Source organism: Cricetulus griseus, chromosome 5 (assembly GCF_003668045.3).
Source record: "Cricetulus griseus strain 17A/GY chromosome 5, alternate assembly CriGri-PICRH-1.0, whole genome shotgun sequence".
NCBI lineage: Eukaryota > Metazoa > Chordata > Mammalia > Rodentia > Cricetidae > Cricetulus > Cricetulus griseus.
Window position 1 is genome coordinate 149,385,304 of NC_048598.1, and position 18,308 is coordinate 149,403,611.

The window sequence follows — 18,308 nt, forward strand, 5'->3', positions numbered from 1 at the left end:
CTCATTAAGCAGACCTTTTTCAGGAGTATCTTAAACACAATGTAACAAATGATATAACATTTTGGATGGAGTGAGGTTAGGGCAAAGAAAATAGCTTTACTGAAGCTTTACATTGTAAATGAAAATTCAAATCTAAATATGTATTTTGAATATAGAAATACAGATTTACCCTATGCTACAGAAAATAAAGAAATCATAGCAAAAATGTTTCATCAACTATGTCATCTTTAATTTGGGGGTCAGAAAGGAACAAAAAGTTAAGGTATTAAATTGTAAATTGTAATATACCTCCCCCAACTCTCTCTCTCTCTCTCTCTCTCTCTCTCTCTCTCTCTCTCTCTCTCTCACACACACACACACACACACACACACACACACACAAGCACTCATGCAAGTAATTCTGAAGAGTCTCCAGAAAAACCAAGTCAGAACATCACCCATATGTGATACTTTGCCAATATGATTTTCTTAATGCACTCAAGAAAGCATAAAATACAATTACTTCCTTTACTACTAGCTAAAGCATGAAGGTCAGTGTTTCACATGGGAACCAGATTGAGTCACCAGCTTCCTGGGATGTAAGCCAACATCTTCATTCTCCAGCTTGACTTCAGCATCTTTCCTTGATAAGGCTTTTATTCACAGTGAACATTCCCAGCCAGTCTGCTTTGGACTCAGACACAGGCTCAGACACAGGCCAATATCATGTGTGACCTTGACATAGAACCTACATATTAGGAAGATTTCTCCCTACGATGTATAAACAGAGGACAAAACGACAGTCCTGCTGGACATTGCAAAGGCAAGTCTGCCAAGATGAGTATTTCCAATATGGTACATTTACCTGACCCTATTTGACATAAATTCATATTAACCCATGTCTAATTCTTACTGGGCCAGTCACTTCCTTCCTGTCATCATTGGTCCCTCTTTGGACATCTTATAAACTGTAGCCAGGTTCAATTCCTCCCAGATGTCTGTTTCCCACCATGTTATAGTGCTGAGAACACATTGTGAAGAGTGTCACACTTTCCAGCTTGTTACTGTCACAGTCTTGCTTGCACATGCCATTAAGATTTTCTAAGAGAAATTCATGCAGAATCCCATGTGACAGAGCTAGCCATGTTGAAATGGCATGCCCCAATGATTACTTTACACAGAACTAGTGGTTTCTCTTGCTGTTTCTCACAGCCAGCCTTATATAAAACTCCTGACATATATATGTCAATCAATTAAATGTGTTTGCTGTTTATTTTTCAAAATTGAGATAAGAAAGAGACCAAGGTTCAAGGTTCTAATTCTAGTTTTGTTCAATGTAATTGGTGCCAATTCTTTAGATTCATGGGATAAAAACCATAATAACATGAAGATCAACATTTGTATAGCCTTTATCGCAGGAATTTCATAAAACAATAAAGACAGTGGTGTGACAAAAATATATCACATCTCAAAACTACAAAGTTCACCCAAGCATGGTGGCTGTCACCTGTAATCTCAACACTCAGAAGGTTGTGCCAGCAAGATTGCCACAAGTCTGAGATCAACTTGGACTACAGAGTGAGTTCTACACCAACCTAGGCTACAAAGTTAGGCTCTATATCAAGAAATAAAAACAAACATTATCACAAAAGCTTTTACAGTAAACTTTGGGAGACTTAAGTGTTCATAAGAAGCAGGGCAGGGAATTAAAACCAGACACCCACCTTTAAGTCATTGTGTAGATTTGAGCTCTCCTGTCCTTTATTAATTAATAAAAGATGTAATATAATACACTCTATCAATTAAATGTGGTAAAGTATAGAAGGAATGACTATTTGAAATCTTTCCTGAAATTCTACAAGCTAGCAACAAAGCTAGAGATTTTGTTCACATGTGTAATTATGTCCTTCTAAATCCACAGTATTGAGAAGTTATTGTTTCATGCTTAGGAGAAGAGAATAATTCACTGGTGTCCTAGACATTGCTTTAATGGCATTTTTAAAATGTGGGTCAGCAAAATGGCTTAATGGATAAAAGCCTGATGTTTGGTCCTGATAAAAGTTCTGAGTTTGGTCCCCAGAAATCATGTCAAAAGCTGGAAGAGGTATCCTGTCCATAAACACCATGCTCCTATGCTGAGCTAGCAGGTGGAGACAGGAAGTCACCCAAGAGCGCCTGCGCCAGCTAGCCTGGCGTGCACAGAAAGGCCGAAAAAGAGAGACCCTGTCTCAGCAAAGCAGAAGGAGAGACTCCCAAAAGTAGTTGTCTGCTGTCTTCTGATGTCAACAAATGTACTGTGGTGCTGTCTCTCTTTCCCTCACTCCCTCCTTCCCTCCTCCCTTTCTCCCCTCTTCCACTTTTAACCATATCTCTATCTTCCTCTCCTTCTCTCCAAAGTTAAGTGTCTTAAAAATGTAAACCTGAATTTCAGATGCATTCTGCTAGTGTAATCATATTTATACCTGAGGATGTTGCCAAATCACGGCCCTTCCATACCAAGTAAAGTACGCGCGCGCGCACGCGTCCCCTTGATAGTTCCATCTTGTTTAAATTTGTGAACTTTGAGAGATCCAGGTGCAGTGCCTAGCATTGCCTCACGATGGCGCTAGGTCATCACTAATAAACTGTCAAGGCCCATAGAAAGCTCTGCAGAAACCGAAGTCTGCACAGATGCATTCCTCCTGGGTAACCAAGAAGGAATTTGTTTCTAATCTGCAGTTCTTCTCAACCAACCTTGAACAGTGACCTTGACACACTCAACAAATCTATCAGCAGAATTAATGCACAGCTGCTTTTCCCTCCTGGCATTGCTACAAATACATCACACTGAAGACTTGTTATTATCCCTAAAGAGAATTTTGTGGGCTTATCTTTAAAACCATTGTGTTGATTTAGAATTCTCAGCTTGGATTACAGCCACAGCATTGGCATTTAAGATAACATTTAACTGGGTAACCTAACTTCATGTGGTCCCCATGAACCATTCATTAAATCCGTACATTTCCCAGTCCCCAGATTCCAACTCGAACTCTGCAATCAGCTCTTTCTCCACTTTCTTATTTTAAAACAGACACAAGAACATAGCAAATCATCAACACAGTTATGTGGTAACATTACCAGCCTACTGAAAAAAAAAACCCTTCAGAAACAGCCTTAAAGGGTTATTTTCCAACTTTACAGGACGTTGCAGTACTTGAAGAACTTCAATAATTTTTAAATCACTATTGTGTGTATATGTATGTACCATAGTATGTATATAGGGGTCAGAGGACAGTTTGTGGAATCGATTCTCTCTGTCCTCTTTTAATGGGTCTCAGGATCAAACTCAGGTCTCCAGGTTTGCAAGCATGGCAAGCACCCTTACCCACTGCGGCATCTTGCCACACCTACTGGGAGAGTTTGTGAAGCAATAACCAACAGATTCTGACTTAATTGCTCCGGGCTGAAGCCTGGAATAGAGATGTTTGGAATGACCGCAAATGTTTATAATGAGCAGCCGCAGCTGAAAATCAGTGCGCTCAGAGGCATAGGTCCAAAGCAGGGCCAGATTAATTTTTCGAATCTACCAATCCTATGTGCCAAAAATCCTAAGCAGTTTCCCCTCAAACACTGCAGATTAGTGACTTGAAGCCAAATCTTTCCCATGAATGTGTTTGTTGGGTCTGTTTTAAAACCTGCTCTGATTCAAATTTTAAAATTGGGAGATGTCACACAAAATGTAGCTTTCCTACTTATTTTTTTTTTTAATCTTGCCATACAAGGTCTCATTCCCATGCAAATGTCATCGGAAGCTGGGAGGGGCTGCCTGTAGATGTGCTGTCTAGCCTCCTGTTGAATCAGTCTACCGTCCCTCATTTATGCTTCCTATATGACTGGTTTACATCATCCACCCTGTCTCTCCGAGTCATTTCAGTTTGCAACCTTAGTCTAGAAGAAGCTCATACTTAATGAAGCATTCGCTCATTCATTCAGTTCTTCATGCATTCATTAAACAGATTTATTTTGGAGCTTTGCTATGCAAACATTTAGCATTCAAATTTCCTTTCTAGCTCCCCATCGTTCTAACTTTAAAGCCCCCTCTTTTTATGCGGCATTCTAAACAGCAGCTACAGCAAGACATTTCCTCTCCCAGTAGTAATAACACACAGGTTCATTCCCGAAACACCCTTGTGATCTGGACCATCTGAGCAGAGGTGAGAAACTTTCACGTCCATAGAAGAAAGCTGGCCGCCTCTCAGGTTTTCCTTCTCCGAAGCTGGAGTGAACACTAGGTCCAGAAGAGTAAAGAAGCAGGAATGAGAGAGAAAAGATAAAAAGACGAGAGCAAATGCACAGGCACAACAGATGACACAAGGGACGCTAGAACTGTGGGAGAAGAAGCTGGCATGACACGATGGCAAACACCGAGTGGGACGGCAGTGACAAGCAGAACCCAGTGCTTGCATGTCCCTGTGCCTTCTTACTAGAGATGGATGCCAACACCTAAGAGCGTTTGTTCTCACTAACATGAGGGCCAGGGGGTTGCTGTCAGAGTTTGCATGTGAAACGGCCCCCATAGGCTCATGAACTCCTTCCTGGTCACCACTTGGTGGCTGCTTTGGTTGTGGAACTTTAAGGAGGTAGAGCCTTGATTTGGGAAATGGTCCATACATCCAGCTTGCAGTCTGTTCCCTGTTCTGCTGAGAAGGGAAAAGGAGTCCCAGCCAGGCACGTGAGCCCCTGTCATGAAGCTGCCTGATGCCTGCCACAGGCTGTGTCCCTTCTAAGTATGTACCAAAACAAACCCTCTCCTCTTAAGCTGCTTTGTCAGGTATCTGGTCACAAAGACAATGAAAGATGCTAATTCAAGGCAGAGGAAGCATCCAAATGTGTAGCATCCGGTGAATTATTATACATGTCATTACATCTCGCTGTGAAAAGGAGATGCCACTGTGTTTCAGACTATGGGACTTATCTGGGTGGACAATGTGAACAAAACTTGGACTTGGGCTAAGTGAAATAAGTCAGTCACCATTTAATGTAGACAATGTTGCCAGAGTACGTAAAACCAGAGGAAGGGACAAGAAGGAAGAGAGTTGCTTAGGGACATTAAGCAGTTGTTCTCACCCTGTGGTTTGTGGCCCCTTTGGGGTTGAACAACCCTTTCACAGGTGTTTTCTAGGACCATCAGAAAACAGATATTTACATTATGATCGATACAATAGCAAAATTATAGTTTTTGAAGTAGTGACGAGAATAATTGTATGGTTGGGGTCACCGAAACATGGGGAACTGTATTAAAGGGTTGCAGCATTAGGAGGGTTGAGAACCACTGACCTAGTGTTTCAGATTCACAAGAGGAAAGTTCTCTGAAGAACTGTTTCACCCAACACTCCTGAACTGTATGCCTCAAATGGCAAGCTGTGTTATGTGGTTTTGGTAACCACAACAAAGGAAAAGCAGAAAGGAAAGAAAACAAAATGATTATGTTATGATTGCCATCATCAGGGTGTCACCATGGATATGCCAGCGCATAACCAACATGAAGTTTGAAAAGATGGGCCCTGTCTATACCCACTTTACTGTGGGAAAATCATTGTTAAAACCAGTGCATGCAATGATGACAATTGCATACAGCCCAGTTACAAAGAGCTGCTCTGAATCCAAAATAATTTACAAACAATGACATCCCCAGCTGGCAGCAAAGTTCTTAAAACTGGTTTATAGGTGCCTTCCAGAGCAAGATACAACAACAGCTGAGCCATTTAACTATAACCAAGATACCACAATCTGGTGTTTGAAGACATTTGCATTCGTGTGCAGAAATGGACCCACCTAAGGCACACATCTATCAATTTGGTGTCACTGACTCCAACAGAACCATGCATTTTCCAGGACAGTGCTATCTGGAGCCCTGGGAGGTGAGAAGCAGGCCTTGTAGTCTATCAGGGAATGCTTATCTGGACATGGTCACTGGGGTGCTGCCACCCAGTGCTGCAGTCTGCAACCCTCCTGGGAATTACTCTGCTGTTGCAATAGATCCAAGAATTTCGAACTTTGGACAATGCTGTTTCCCACACAGTCATTGTGAAATGCACCCACTGTCCATTCACTAACCTGCAAGTGCTTCTGTGGGCCTGATAAGCAGATTTGTAATCTATACATATGATTACTGTCTGAAATACTTGTCATTTCACTTTATCTCACAGGGAGAACAAAATTCCTCTACCTAGCTCCTCAACTAGATTCCAGCCCTTACAGTTAGCAGCCATGTGACCTTAGGCCCTTACAGTTATTGGCCATGTGACCTCAGGCCCTCACAGTGAGCAGCTCAGTGACTTTAGGCCCATCATTTGCATTTGATGCTCAGATTTGGCATCTGCAAAATGGGACAGGTAGGTGTTCCTAGGGTTGGTATACAAAATAAAGGAAAGGATTTACTGCAGGATCTGGCATACAATACATGCTAATCAGAAATGGTTTTCTGTCTTTCTTCCTCCATCAAGAGCAGAGGCCAGGAACTTTGTGCTACAAAAGATCAGACAGGAAATGCTTCATTCTTTTTAGGCTACATATTTTCCGTCCCAAACAGGCTAGCAGTCCTAGGTTTGATAGCTCAGCACTTCAAAGGGAAAATGGCACAAAAAAGCAAACCAGCAAACAAAACATCAGTAGGAATAAACAGGCCTGAGTTAGAATTGCCCTTCAGGCCAGAGCTTGTACACGCATGTTAGTTACGCCATATAGGCCCAGACGTTATACTAGGTTAATTTTAACTATGACAAAGCCCATCTGTTTTAGGCACTTCCTTCCCTAATGTCTCCTCATTATTTTTATTCTATTTCATGCACTTATCAGAAAAAAAACTGCTTCAGTGTCTTGATTTAACTTTTTACTGTTAATTTTCTGTTGAAGGCTCACAGAGCTTCATGGGGCTCAGAGGAGACAAGGCAGAAGACTTGAGAGTGACAAGGGGGAGCAGCCCCAGAAGCTTTGGTGGCTGAGCAAGGCCTCGAACTGCTTTGCTGATCACACTAACTTCTCTGGCACAACCACTTCCTACTCTGCACCACAGCAGCCCCTAAAATTGATGCCACACTGGTCACCACCAAGGGTGGCATAGTTTCTCTTATGCATACACTGCTCTGTGGTCAAGTCCTGAGAATTTGAGCTGGTTTCTTTACTACATTCTGTGCTAAGTTCTGCATCTGAAGTCATTCCTGCCCCTAAGCTATCAGGAGAGCAAGACATTTAAGGCACATGTCACAGATCCAAACACAGTATAAGAGGTTAAGACACTAGTTATTGTTATTACTACTCTCTTTCCTCCTGATGGCTTTGAGATGGTCTGCAGGGCCTTGCAGCACAAGGTCTATTCTGGGTGTGGAAACTTCCACTTTCTGATGATAGACTTTCCAGCTAGGAATGCTCTGTCTCCATATCCAAGTTCATTCCCATTCTGACCCCTGCAGCTTAGTTTATGCTTCCTATACTTCTACAGGTCTAAATCCCAAACGTCATTCAATGCTCTACACAAGGGTTAAGACTTCATGAGAATTTCCAGTGACACCATATCTTCTCCACCTACTGTGTACAGCATTTCCATGCAAAAATATGGATAGCCCCCTTAAAATATGGGAGGGGTGTAAGAACACATTGGAGTGTGGGCTTGAGAGAAGACTGCCTGTTGTCTCAGTCCCAGACTGAGTGTTAGTTAATTACACCCAATTAACTAACCCCACTTGTAATTTATATTTTAAGATTATGATTAAGATTGGACACATAAATACTCGAGGTAAGAATTATTTAAAATGTTACTATTATATATTTATGCTAATTTTACTTTATTAATTTGGCTTTCCAAGCAAAAATGTCAATCAGTTGGTACGTCTGCCAATCCAGCCAGTTTAGCTTGGAGAACTATCATAGGCTCACTCAACCTGTTTCCACTGATATAAAGAGGAATAAGCATGGATGATCTATCCTCTTAGGATAACAGCTGACATGGGCTTAAAAGTGCATCTGGAAGACTTTTACCTGTAATAAAGTGCTGAACAAATTTTGCAAGGTATGAACATTTATATATCAATGAAAAAATAATGATCAAATTAACTGGGTCTGTTTCCAACAAAGTTCTAGAGAAAGTGAATCTTTTTGGTTTAGATGCCTCTTAAAGAATAAAATCATAACTTATATTGCAGAGTTTAGATGTCTGTCTTCAAAGGTTCTATCACATCCAATAATTCCTTCCAAAGGTGCAGATTTACCCAAAATTAAATTTCCTTTCCCAGATTCCCTGAGTAGTGCATGTGAGAAATGGCTTAGAAATAACCCAGAGGTCCCCAAAGGGAAGAAGACTAGAGAAATAAAACAGAGGTGGACAGTAGGATACTTGCTCTTTTCAAGGGGAGGTACTAGAGAAGGGTGAACCATTCTAGGACAAAAAAAAAAAAAAAAAAAAGATTTAAAAGTGCTGAAGGTGCACTCAGGGGGCAAAGGCAGACAGATCTTTGAGTTCAAGGCCAGCCTGGTCTACAGAGCAAGTTCCAGGACAGGCTCCAAAGCTACAGAGAAACCTGTCTGGAAAAGCCAAACAAACAAACAAAATTACCCAAACAACAATGCACTAAAGAGAACGGTGACAATCCATCCGGAAGCTCTTATGTGTGTAGCTGCTGTTACAAGTTGTTTTCCACCAATAGCATCAGTCCACCATTTATCAGGAACCCTGTTCAGTGTGAGCAGTATCAACAGAATGCTACAGCAGGCAATAACTTCAATTTTAAGGCCCCTAGGATGGACAGAATGTCAAAATGTGGGGGTCACACATCTTTTCCATGTCTTTCTTTGATAAAGAATATTTTAAAAACTTGTTAACTGTATTTGAGAATGGGGTAGGGAGGAGGTGAATGTTTCCCCAACATCTTTCCTCAAACTCAGGCAAGAAACCACTAGATTAGACTTAACCTTACCTCTATTCTTTCCCATATGGCTTCATAGTTGTCCTGGTGTTGAATATCTTGCATTAGCTTCTGAATTAAAGCTGATTTTGTCACAGAATGGCTTGAGCTCTTCTCAGAGGATGAAGGCCGCTCTGATTTCTCATCGGGGTATTTCTTCATGCCTGAGAGGGGCACACAAAGGTCCTCATCAGAGAGAATGTCACTCGGGGGCCCCGATTCAATGCTCTCCCCGAGAGAGGAAGCTATGTCACTGGATGAACTTGGGGACATCCTGCCTAGCCTTGTGTGTGTGTTCTTGCTGTGGTATGTTGGATAGATTTCAGAATCGGAATTCATTTCGGACAGTTCCCAGTCATCGATATTCTGGATGGGCTCTCCTCTGGGCTTCGGAGGCAAAAGCTTGGTGAGACTTTCCAGCTTCAGCGCCAGCACCTCTGTCTGTTTCAAGTGAGATGGCAGCGCTAGGTATTCATCAGAGCCGTACCAGGCCTCCACCACCTGACCGTTCTGGGTGACATGACTTGGAGCTGGGGAGCCATCGTTTTGACTTTCGTTCTGTGAAAGAAGAGGAACTGGAGATCTCGTGTTGTCTGAGCCAACAGAGGACTCACTGCTGTGACTGCAAGGGGGTGAGCTGGAGGCCTTGGACTGCGCTGGCGATTGCCCGCTCCAGTTTCTCTGATAGCGCAGCTCAGCTGAGGATGATGCTGAGGCAGAATCCGTTTCTGGTCTCACTGTGGCTTTGGGAGTCCCAGGAGGCACCACACTCGGCACCCCTGAGCCCCTGGTGGTTTTGGCCTGCTTTCCGGAACCGGTTCCTCGTTTAGGTGTTCGGCACTGAGGCACCTCTGCCAAGGTCTTATGTGGCTTTTTCAGTCGAGATTTCTCTTTATGACAGTCAGTAAGTCTTCCCAGACTGGAAGAAATTTCTTTAATGTGACTTTTGACTATGTTTTCAAGATTGCTAATGCCCACCTTGTGCAAACATTCGTAGGACTGGCTGGCAGCAGAAGGGCTGCTGGGGTAGGAAGACCGTAACACTAAGCAGAGTTTGGATCTGTCAGGGGGGTCCACTAGGGAGGGGGTGCTTCTGCTGAGCTCTGGCTTCAGGTCAATCGTCTGCCTCTTGCCACCACTGCCTTTCCGCTCATTGGCGCGAGTTTCTTTCAGGAAAAGCCCTCTTTTGGGCAATGAGGGCTGTGTGGGAGAGTCCTCATTATAATTAAAGCAATCGCGGATGGATCTCTTGGGAGTCATAATTTCACAAGGAACAGGCTGGTTTTTCTTTGCACCCAGCTGTGGAGAGGAAATGGGGTCTTGCTTTGCAGTCTCCGAAGGGTGTTCAGCAGGGTTTGTCAGTGTGTCCCCAAAGGAAGACATCCCTGATGTTGAGCCCGGCTGCTCTCCAGCGGCTGGAACGATGTGTTCCTCCTGCCCACCTTTGTTATCTTCTGAAAGAGTCACTTGAGGTGACTCCTCAGCGGCTGTCTCACAGCTGGAAGGGACAGGGTCAGCGGCCACTGTAAGCAACCCAACACTTCGGATAAGCTCTGGGAACTCCTTTTCCATCTCACTGTAGCTCCAAGAGTCAAAAGGTTTAGTTTTGGCCTGGCTAGCAGTCACGTCACCCAGGCCACCAAGCAGATCCTCACTTGGACTGTAGTCGGACAGTTCAAACGCAGTGATACCACAGTCCAGAGACAAGTAGTTTTGAGAACATTTGATAGTTAACTGCCCAGAGTCATCCACTTCTGTGAGAGAATCAAGCCGGCCCTGAAACACACAAAAGCAATGGTTTCATCGAGAGCAACACTGATCACACTTAACAACTGCATCCTGCATGAAATCTGAGTCAGTTTCAGTGGCTCTGGACCGACCCAGAGAAACGCACATTAACCAATTACCACTTTGCTTTATCTACACCTTCTAAGTATCTGAAATTTAACGGAGGCATAGAGAGTAGAGATGGTGGAGACTAACTCCAAACTTCCCATTGTGTCTTTTCTGTTTTAAACAGTACGTTAATAATTTCAAAAGCACTTCAGCACTTTTGTTTGTTGCTTGTGAACTCTGAAGACTGGGATGATGCACATTCTGGAAAGGTGACCCACTAATCCACTGCCATGCTCTGACCCCAGCTTTCCCTTTACTTCTGTTGCTAAGTTGCTGGGACTGGCCTTGAACTCCCACTGCAATGGTCAGGCTTGAACTTTTTATCCTTCTTCAGTAGCCTCCTGAAGAGCTAGGACTACAGACCTACACTGCATGGCCTGTCTTCATAAGCTTTTTTTTTTTTAGTTAAACCTTAAGGATTTTAGTTAAAGTAACATGAAAGTAGAATCTTTGTAAACCTCTGGGTTTTTGGCCTTTCTTTTTTTCTTTGTTTATGTTTTCACTTCAGTACCTACCACAGTGGCTAAGTCAAGAATTATTTTAAGTAGAATAATTAAGTTTATTAATCTAATAATGTTAACTATATATTCACAAATCACGGGAAAAGTGAACTACTAAAAATTTAAAAACCTAACAGAGACTGTTAAAGACCAGATTCTATCTGGCCCCACCTTTTAAAGGTATGCACGGCTTACACTTGAGAAAATTAGTGAAAGTCCAAACCTCATTGTTCCTGCCCCCTCTCCTCCTCTGCATCGTGTCTCCCTCCACCGCTCCCAACACTGCATGTTAATTGCTGACTGCTCTTATTGCTTATTATCTATGATTCCAAATGGGCCCGTAGAATGCAAAATTCTTCCACACTAACAAGAGCACTATAAGCACTGCATACTCTTTTAACTGTGTAATTGAGGTTTTCGTCTCATTGCTAATTTCTATATCATATGAAAAACAAGGAGGTTTCTAACTGGCGATATAGGATACCAACTGAATTCTGCTTACCTAGCTTGTCTAGGCCCTTAGCTTATGAAGAAAGCAGGTGAAGGTGATCCCTGTTCTCTTAGCAAGGAGACTGGAGTGAAAGCAATGATGTCAGACCCCCATCTAACTGCTGGACCAGTCAGTGTCCCTTCAGCCAGGTCATCCTGAGACCCAGCCTCCTCGTGACCCATATGGGGTTTTATTATTCGAATGTTCATTTTGTCTCTGGAATGTTCTCTCCCTTCTGTTATCCTCCTTGTATTTGTCTCTCAATCCCAACACTCTTCCTCTAAAACATCCAGAGAAACCAAATGATTACAGTAAACAACATTTCCTAGGCCTGGGCTTCCTCATCCCAAGGTGGGGATAACTGCTTCCTATTATTGCTTCTTCATTATCCTGACCACTTTCTTCTGAGATCCATACTAATGTCCTTGTTTATATTACATCAGAAAGAAGACAACAAGTTACTATGGCCTGGTGACTAAGACCAGCCTAGGCCTGAAGCCAAATTCTAACCTTGACTATTGCTTTAAACTGGCATGCCTGCTAGTTTGTTTGTGATCCATGCTGCCAGCACAGGGGACTTTATAAACTGCAAATCTGTGCTGTTTGTTAATTCTCTGCTTAAAATTCTTAGGGCCTTGCTCTGTTAGACTACCAACCCAGTCCAAAATCTCAGTGCCAGCTGTGGGCTCCTCCCCTAGCCTCTCCCCCAAGTCCAAACTGTTAGAAGGCAAGACATGAATAGGTCTCTCCCTCCCTCTTTCTCTCCCTCCCTCTCTTTCTCTTTCTCCCTCTGTCCCTCCTCTCCCCCACCCCCTACCGCTACCCCGTGGCATCCCACCACAGTGTCTCCTTTTCAGTTTCTGAACATACCAGGCTCCCTTCTGCCTCAGAACTTTGCATTCCCATCTTGAAAGATTTCTACAATTTTATCTCAACTATCAGACTCTTCCTCACCCTCTTAGATATTACCTAAAGCTTTTACTTCAAGATTTTAGGCCTCTCACCTCAGTCAGAACCATTCATAGAAAGCTCTCAAATCCATGCTCTCATTTAACTATTTATCTCAATGGGGAATAGTAACTAATTAGTATGGTGGTCATTCATCTAACTTACTTGTCCTTTTATATGTCAGAATATTAACCAATAGAATATTAATCATCAAAAGAAGGGTACTCAACACAAAACTGCGTTTTCTGACCAGTGTCCCTGCATCACTTAGAGATATGTTCAGAGAAAGCACTGAAAGATATACCTGTTGAATGAATAATACAGTGAGATTTTGAAGCTACTTTATGCCTGTATATAGTTTCTTTCCCTGATTATGTACTTAGACATGAGTAAACTCATGAAGTTTCAGAGTCAGATTCTTGCTCTAACACTAATTAACTCAATGAGTACAGGCCAGCAGCTTGATGTTGCTAGTTCTCACTTCCTCCATCTATAAAACCCAAATGATGGACAATGAGAGGACTCAGGGTGTAAATATGCTTGCCACCAAGACTAACAACTTGAGTACGATCCCCAGAAGACACAGGGAAGAAAGAGAAATACTGAAAGGAGCCCTATTATATATATATAATATATATAATAGATATCTCTCTCTCTCCCTCTCTCTCTCTCTCTCTGTCTCACGTGTGTGTGCGCGTGCGCGCGCGCGCGCGCACACACACACACACACACACACACACAAGTTTAAAAGAAAATAAATAAGAACAGAAATGGCCAAGTGGTAGTGGTGCACACTTCTAATCCCAGCACCTGGGAGGCAGAGGCAGATGGATCTCTGTGAGTCTGAGGCCATCCTGGTCTACAAAGTGAATTCCAGGACAACCAGAGATACATAGAGAAACTCTGTCTAGAAGGAAAGAAAAGAAGAGAAGAGAAGAGAAAAGAAAGGAAAGAAGAAGTGATGAGCCATGCTACAAATGTTGAGAGACTTAAAGGGGGCAGAATACATGAACAAAAGTCTTGTGCAGGATAAGTGCTCAGTGGAAGCTTACACTTGTTGCTTGCTATATTATCCCCACTAGTAGTGAAGTATACTGAGGAGGGAGCATAAGTTACCTCTAACACCAAAGTACCCAGAACAAGGGATAAAGATTAACCTCCAACCTCAGTAAAAATGAGCTAAGTGAAGTTGTGTGACTTCAGGCTTCCTGCCTGAAACCACAACAACTCAGGGATGAATCAGACAAATAAAAGTTAACAGTTTATAATTTTTAAGAGAATAATAGTGACATTCCCAACCTAAAAGGAGATTTTTATTATTTTTTTAATTGTTTGATTTGGCTGGCCATTACTTAGAAGTTTCTTGTCTATAAAGATACCATTTTTATATAAAGGAGTGTAATTGGATTTACCCTACATGGAGGATAATGCTCTTCCCCAGGAACTATAGTTTGCCAAATAAAAAGCCCAGTGTCAGATATGGGATACATACAGTCAAGTTGTTGGTCAGAGGTGTTGTGGAGACCCCCAAAACAAAACAAAACAAATGGGACACCAATCATCCCCTTTCTGAGGTTCAGGGAGCATTGCAAAAGAGAAGGGCAGAAAGTATCGAAAGAGCTAGAGTTTCGGGGAGCCTGGAGGAAAACAGCATCTTACAGACATACCAGGACCACTGCATTCATGAACTCACAACACCTGTGCATCCCTACATCATCCGCACAGCTGTGCACCCCTGCGCATCATCCGAACACCTGTGCACCCCTGCGCATCATCCGCACACCTGTGCACCCCTGCGCATCATCCGCACACCTGTGCACCCCTGCACATCATCCACACAGCTGTGCACCCCTGCGCATCACCCGAACACCTGTGCACCCCTGCGCATCATCCGCACACCTGTGCACCCCTGCGCATCATCCGCACACCTGTGCACCCCTGCGCATCATCCGCACACCTGTGCACCCCTGCGCATCATCCGCACACCTGTGCACCCCTGCGCATCATCCGCACACCTGTGCACCCCTGCACATCATCCACACAGCTGTGCACCCCTGCGCATCATCCGAACACCTGTGCACCCCTGCGCATCATCCGCACACCTGTGCACCCCTGCGCATCATCCGCACACCTGTGCACCCCTGCACATCATCCACACAGCTGTGCACCCCTGCGCATCACCCGAACACCTGTGCACCCCTGCGCATCATCCGCACACCTGTGCACCCCTGCGCATCATCCGCACACCTGTGCACCCCTGCGCATCATCCGCACACCTGTGCACCCCTGCGCATCATCCGCACACCTGTGCACCCCTGCGCATCATCCGCACACCTGTGCACCCCTGCGCATCACCTGCACACCTGTGCATCCCTGCACATCATCCGCACACCTGTGCATCCCTGCGCATCACCCACACACCTGTGCACCCCTGTGCATCACCCGCACAGCTGTGCACCCCTGCGCATCATCCGCACACCTGTGCATCCCTGTGCATCACCTGCACACCTGTGCACACCTGCGCATCATCCGCACACCTGTGCATCCCTGCGCATCATCCACACACCTGTGCATCCCTGCACATCACCTGCACACCTGTGCATCTCTGCACATCACCTGCACACCTGTGCATCCCTGCACATCATCTGCACACCTGTGCATCCCTGCACATCACCTGCACACCTGTGCATCCCTGCACATCATCTGCACACCTGTGCATCCCTGCACATCACCTGCACACCTGTGCATCTCTGCACATCACCTGCACACCTGTGCATCCCTGCACATCACCTGCACACCTGTGCATCTCTGCACATCACCTGCACACCTGTGCATCCCTGCGCATCACCCGCACACCTGTGCATCCCTGCGCATCACCCGCACACCTGTGCATCCCTGCACATCATCTGCACACCTGTGCATCCCTGCACATCACCTGCACACCTGTGCATCCCTGCACATCATCTGCACACCTGTGCATCCCTGCATATCATCTGCACACCTGTGCATCCCTGCACATCACCTGCACAATATCCACACACCTGTGCATCCTTGCACAACATCTGCACAAGATTAGCCAATATTCCAGCTAGGAGTGGGTAGGGATCAGAGGCCTCATCCCTAGCTGAGGAGCCACTGACAGTTGATGGCCTCTGGGGGGATCATTTTTCTTTAAGGGTATGGCCTCGAGTAGGATGACATGCTCAAGTGGATGGCCCCACAACTTGAACAGCATAATTAGACTTGATGGATTTATTTTTAGAGAGAGAGAGACCAAGAAGTTGAAGTGGCGAGGAGGTGTGAATCTAATAGGCATTAGGGAGAGGAATGTGAGTTGATTATGATCAAAATACATTGTATGAAAATCCTCAAAGAATTAATAAAATATTATATTAAAAAGCTATTAAGAATTATGCTTATGCCCGTAAGCCATTCCATAAGGCCTTTTAAAATATTGAAATTTGTACTATTAACTTCTATTGTTTTTATCATAGTTACTGTTCTATGAGGCTTATATGAGGTTAAAAAGTACTAAAGAAAGGTGTTGTTATAATGAATAAATTTCAGAGTTCAGGAAATAACTAGATATTGAAAGTGTTATCCTTTGCACAAACAGGAAAAGCCAGGGGTATGTTTAGTGTTCAAACTCTTGAACAGCAGATGTTCAATAAATAATTGGATATAAATATGCTAAAAATATATGTTTGATAACTAAATGACTACATCTCAGAGAACAGAGTATGAAATCTTTATGAAACCAGCCATCTCCAGTCAGTTACTGATTTTATTAAAGAAAAGGTCATATTAAAAAACATTCATATTATTATTATTATTATTATTATTATTATTATTATTATTGAATTTTTAAATGTGGGAAAATTCCATGCCTCAAAAAAAGCAAAAAAAAAAAAATCATCAAGAAGAAACAGTGTCATCTTGGGATGGGGAATATAATCCAGGGCTAAGATGCTAGCTCAGAATTCTTGCTATATATTGTTGACCCTGCAGAAGCAATTTTAAGGGTGGGGGAAGTTCCCTGAAGTTTCTCATAACAGGTGACTTATGAGCTTCTTTATTTAGTACTGCTTAGGAAGAGTCACACATTTACTCCTGCTGGCTCCTTCTACATCACCTCCTGGGCATTTTGCTGACATACGTATGCAATAACTCTCACACAGCTATGGGACCAAGTCATGAGTATGTGATGGTTTTCCTACTGATAGGTCCCAGAGTACCACATAACCTGTTGGTATGGAGGGCTGTGTCAGAACTGCCTAGCAATGTCTCTCCTCAGATACACCCTCATGTTAGGAGGCTGCTCTTGAATGAAGAATGCATTGCATGTAGGTGGTAATCTATTCACGTTATTATCGTCAACTTCAAGCAAGTTCCCTTGCTTCTTCTCTAATTTGAACAACGATCATGCCTTGTTCCTTACCCATAATATAAGTTAACTGAGGCCCAAATGCTCTCACATCTTTTTCAGTACTATTATTATAGCTTGTCAGCAACTGGAGATGTAACAGTCATAACTTAGAAGCTCTTCCCCTGTTAAAATGTTCCACTGGTATATCAGCGCCAATTATATTTGTCCTCAGTTCATCGCTGCCACTCCTCTCTATCCCAGACACTACAATCTTGTCATACAATGTCCCGCATGTTCTTGTTGCTATCATACAAAGTCCGGGTCCTCTCACCATCATGCCGCCTACCTACCCCTACCCCTACCCTCAGAGAGATGGATTGAGATCTTTCTCATTCTTTCATCTTTACCACTGGGGACTCTGATTCTGAATGAGTTCCAGAGAGCAGGAGTGGAGCAGAGAAAGAGTGGGTATGATAAGGAAAAGCAAAGCGAGTGAAAAAATTCACAGAAGTCTTTTGCCATCATTCTGACTACATAATAATTCTTAAGAATTTTCATGTTCTGCAGGTTGAAATTATAAATCAAATAATCACTGTGACTAGTTAACTCCCAGTTCACCCACCTAAAGTAACACCCCTTATTCTACACTGAAAGCAGTAGTTATCTGCTTTGTTTTAGTTGTTTAATTCTGCAGATATTTATGTACAATGGCATGACTCAACATGCATGCCATGGGAGAGCCGGTCCTGATGCAGCTCCCAGGCTACTAGTGGTTTGTCTTGATAGAAATCAGGTGGGAACAAGTGCCGGTGTGGGAACACACAAACGCCATGTTGTGGATGTTCTAGAAGGCTCCCCACAAAGAATATATCTTGTAAAGTACTTACGTCATCTGGCGCATATGAACTTCTTATGCATGTTTGCTGTAGCATTGGCATTACTAAAAACTATTGATCATGACTTACATAAAATCACCTCTTCCAACTTGAGTTCCCACACCCATAAGATAGATAGAATGATACCACCTCTAAAATGAAAGTGCCCACCCTGGCTACCATCTAAAATCATGTGAGGATCAACAAAATAATGAAGGTGACTGCTAATGTTTACTCATAGTTCTGTGCCTGGTGCCTTATATATACTAAGAAATCAACAAAAGCTATGGAAGAGAAGGGAGAAATGGTGGGAGA

General features: G+C 43.4%; 1 protein-coding gene across 1 annotated transcript in view; it reads right to left on the minus strand.

The window, feature by feature from the left end:
• The window catches only part of Akap6 (A-kinase anchoring protein 6), a 348,238-nt gene that overhangs the window by 231,599 nt on the left and 98,331 nt on the right, over positions 1 to 18,308 (minus strand). The window contains exon 3 of the mRNA XM_035445579.1: positions 8,931 to 10,694. Coding sequence (XP_035301470.1) covers positions 8,931 to 10,694 — 1,764 coding nt within the window. The remainder of the gene's footprint in view (positions 1 to 8,930; positions 10,695 to 18,308) is intronic.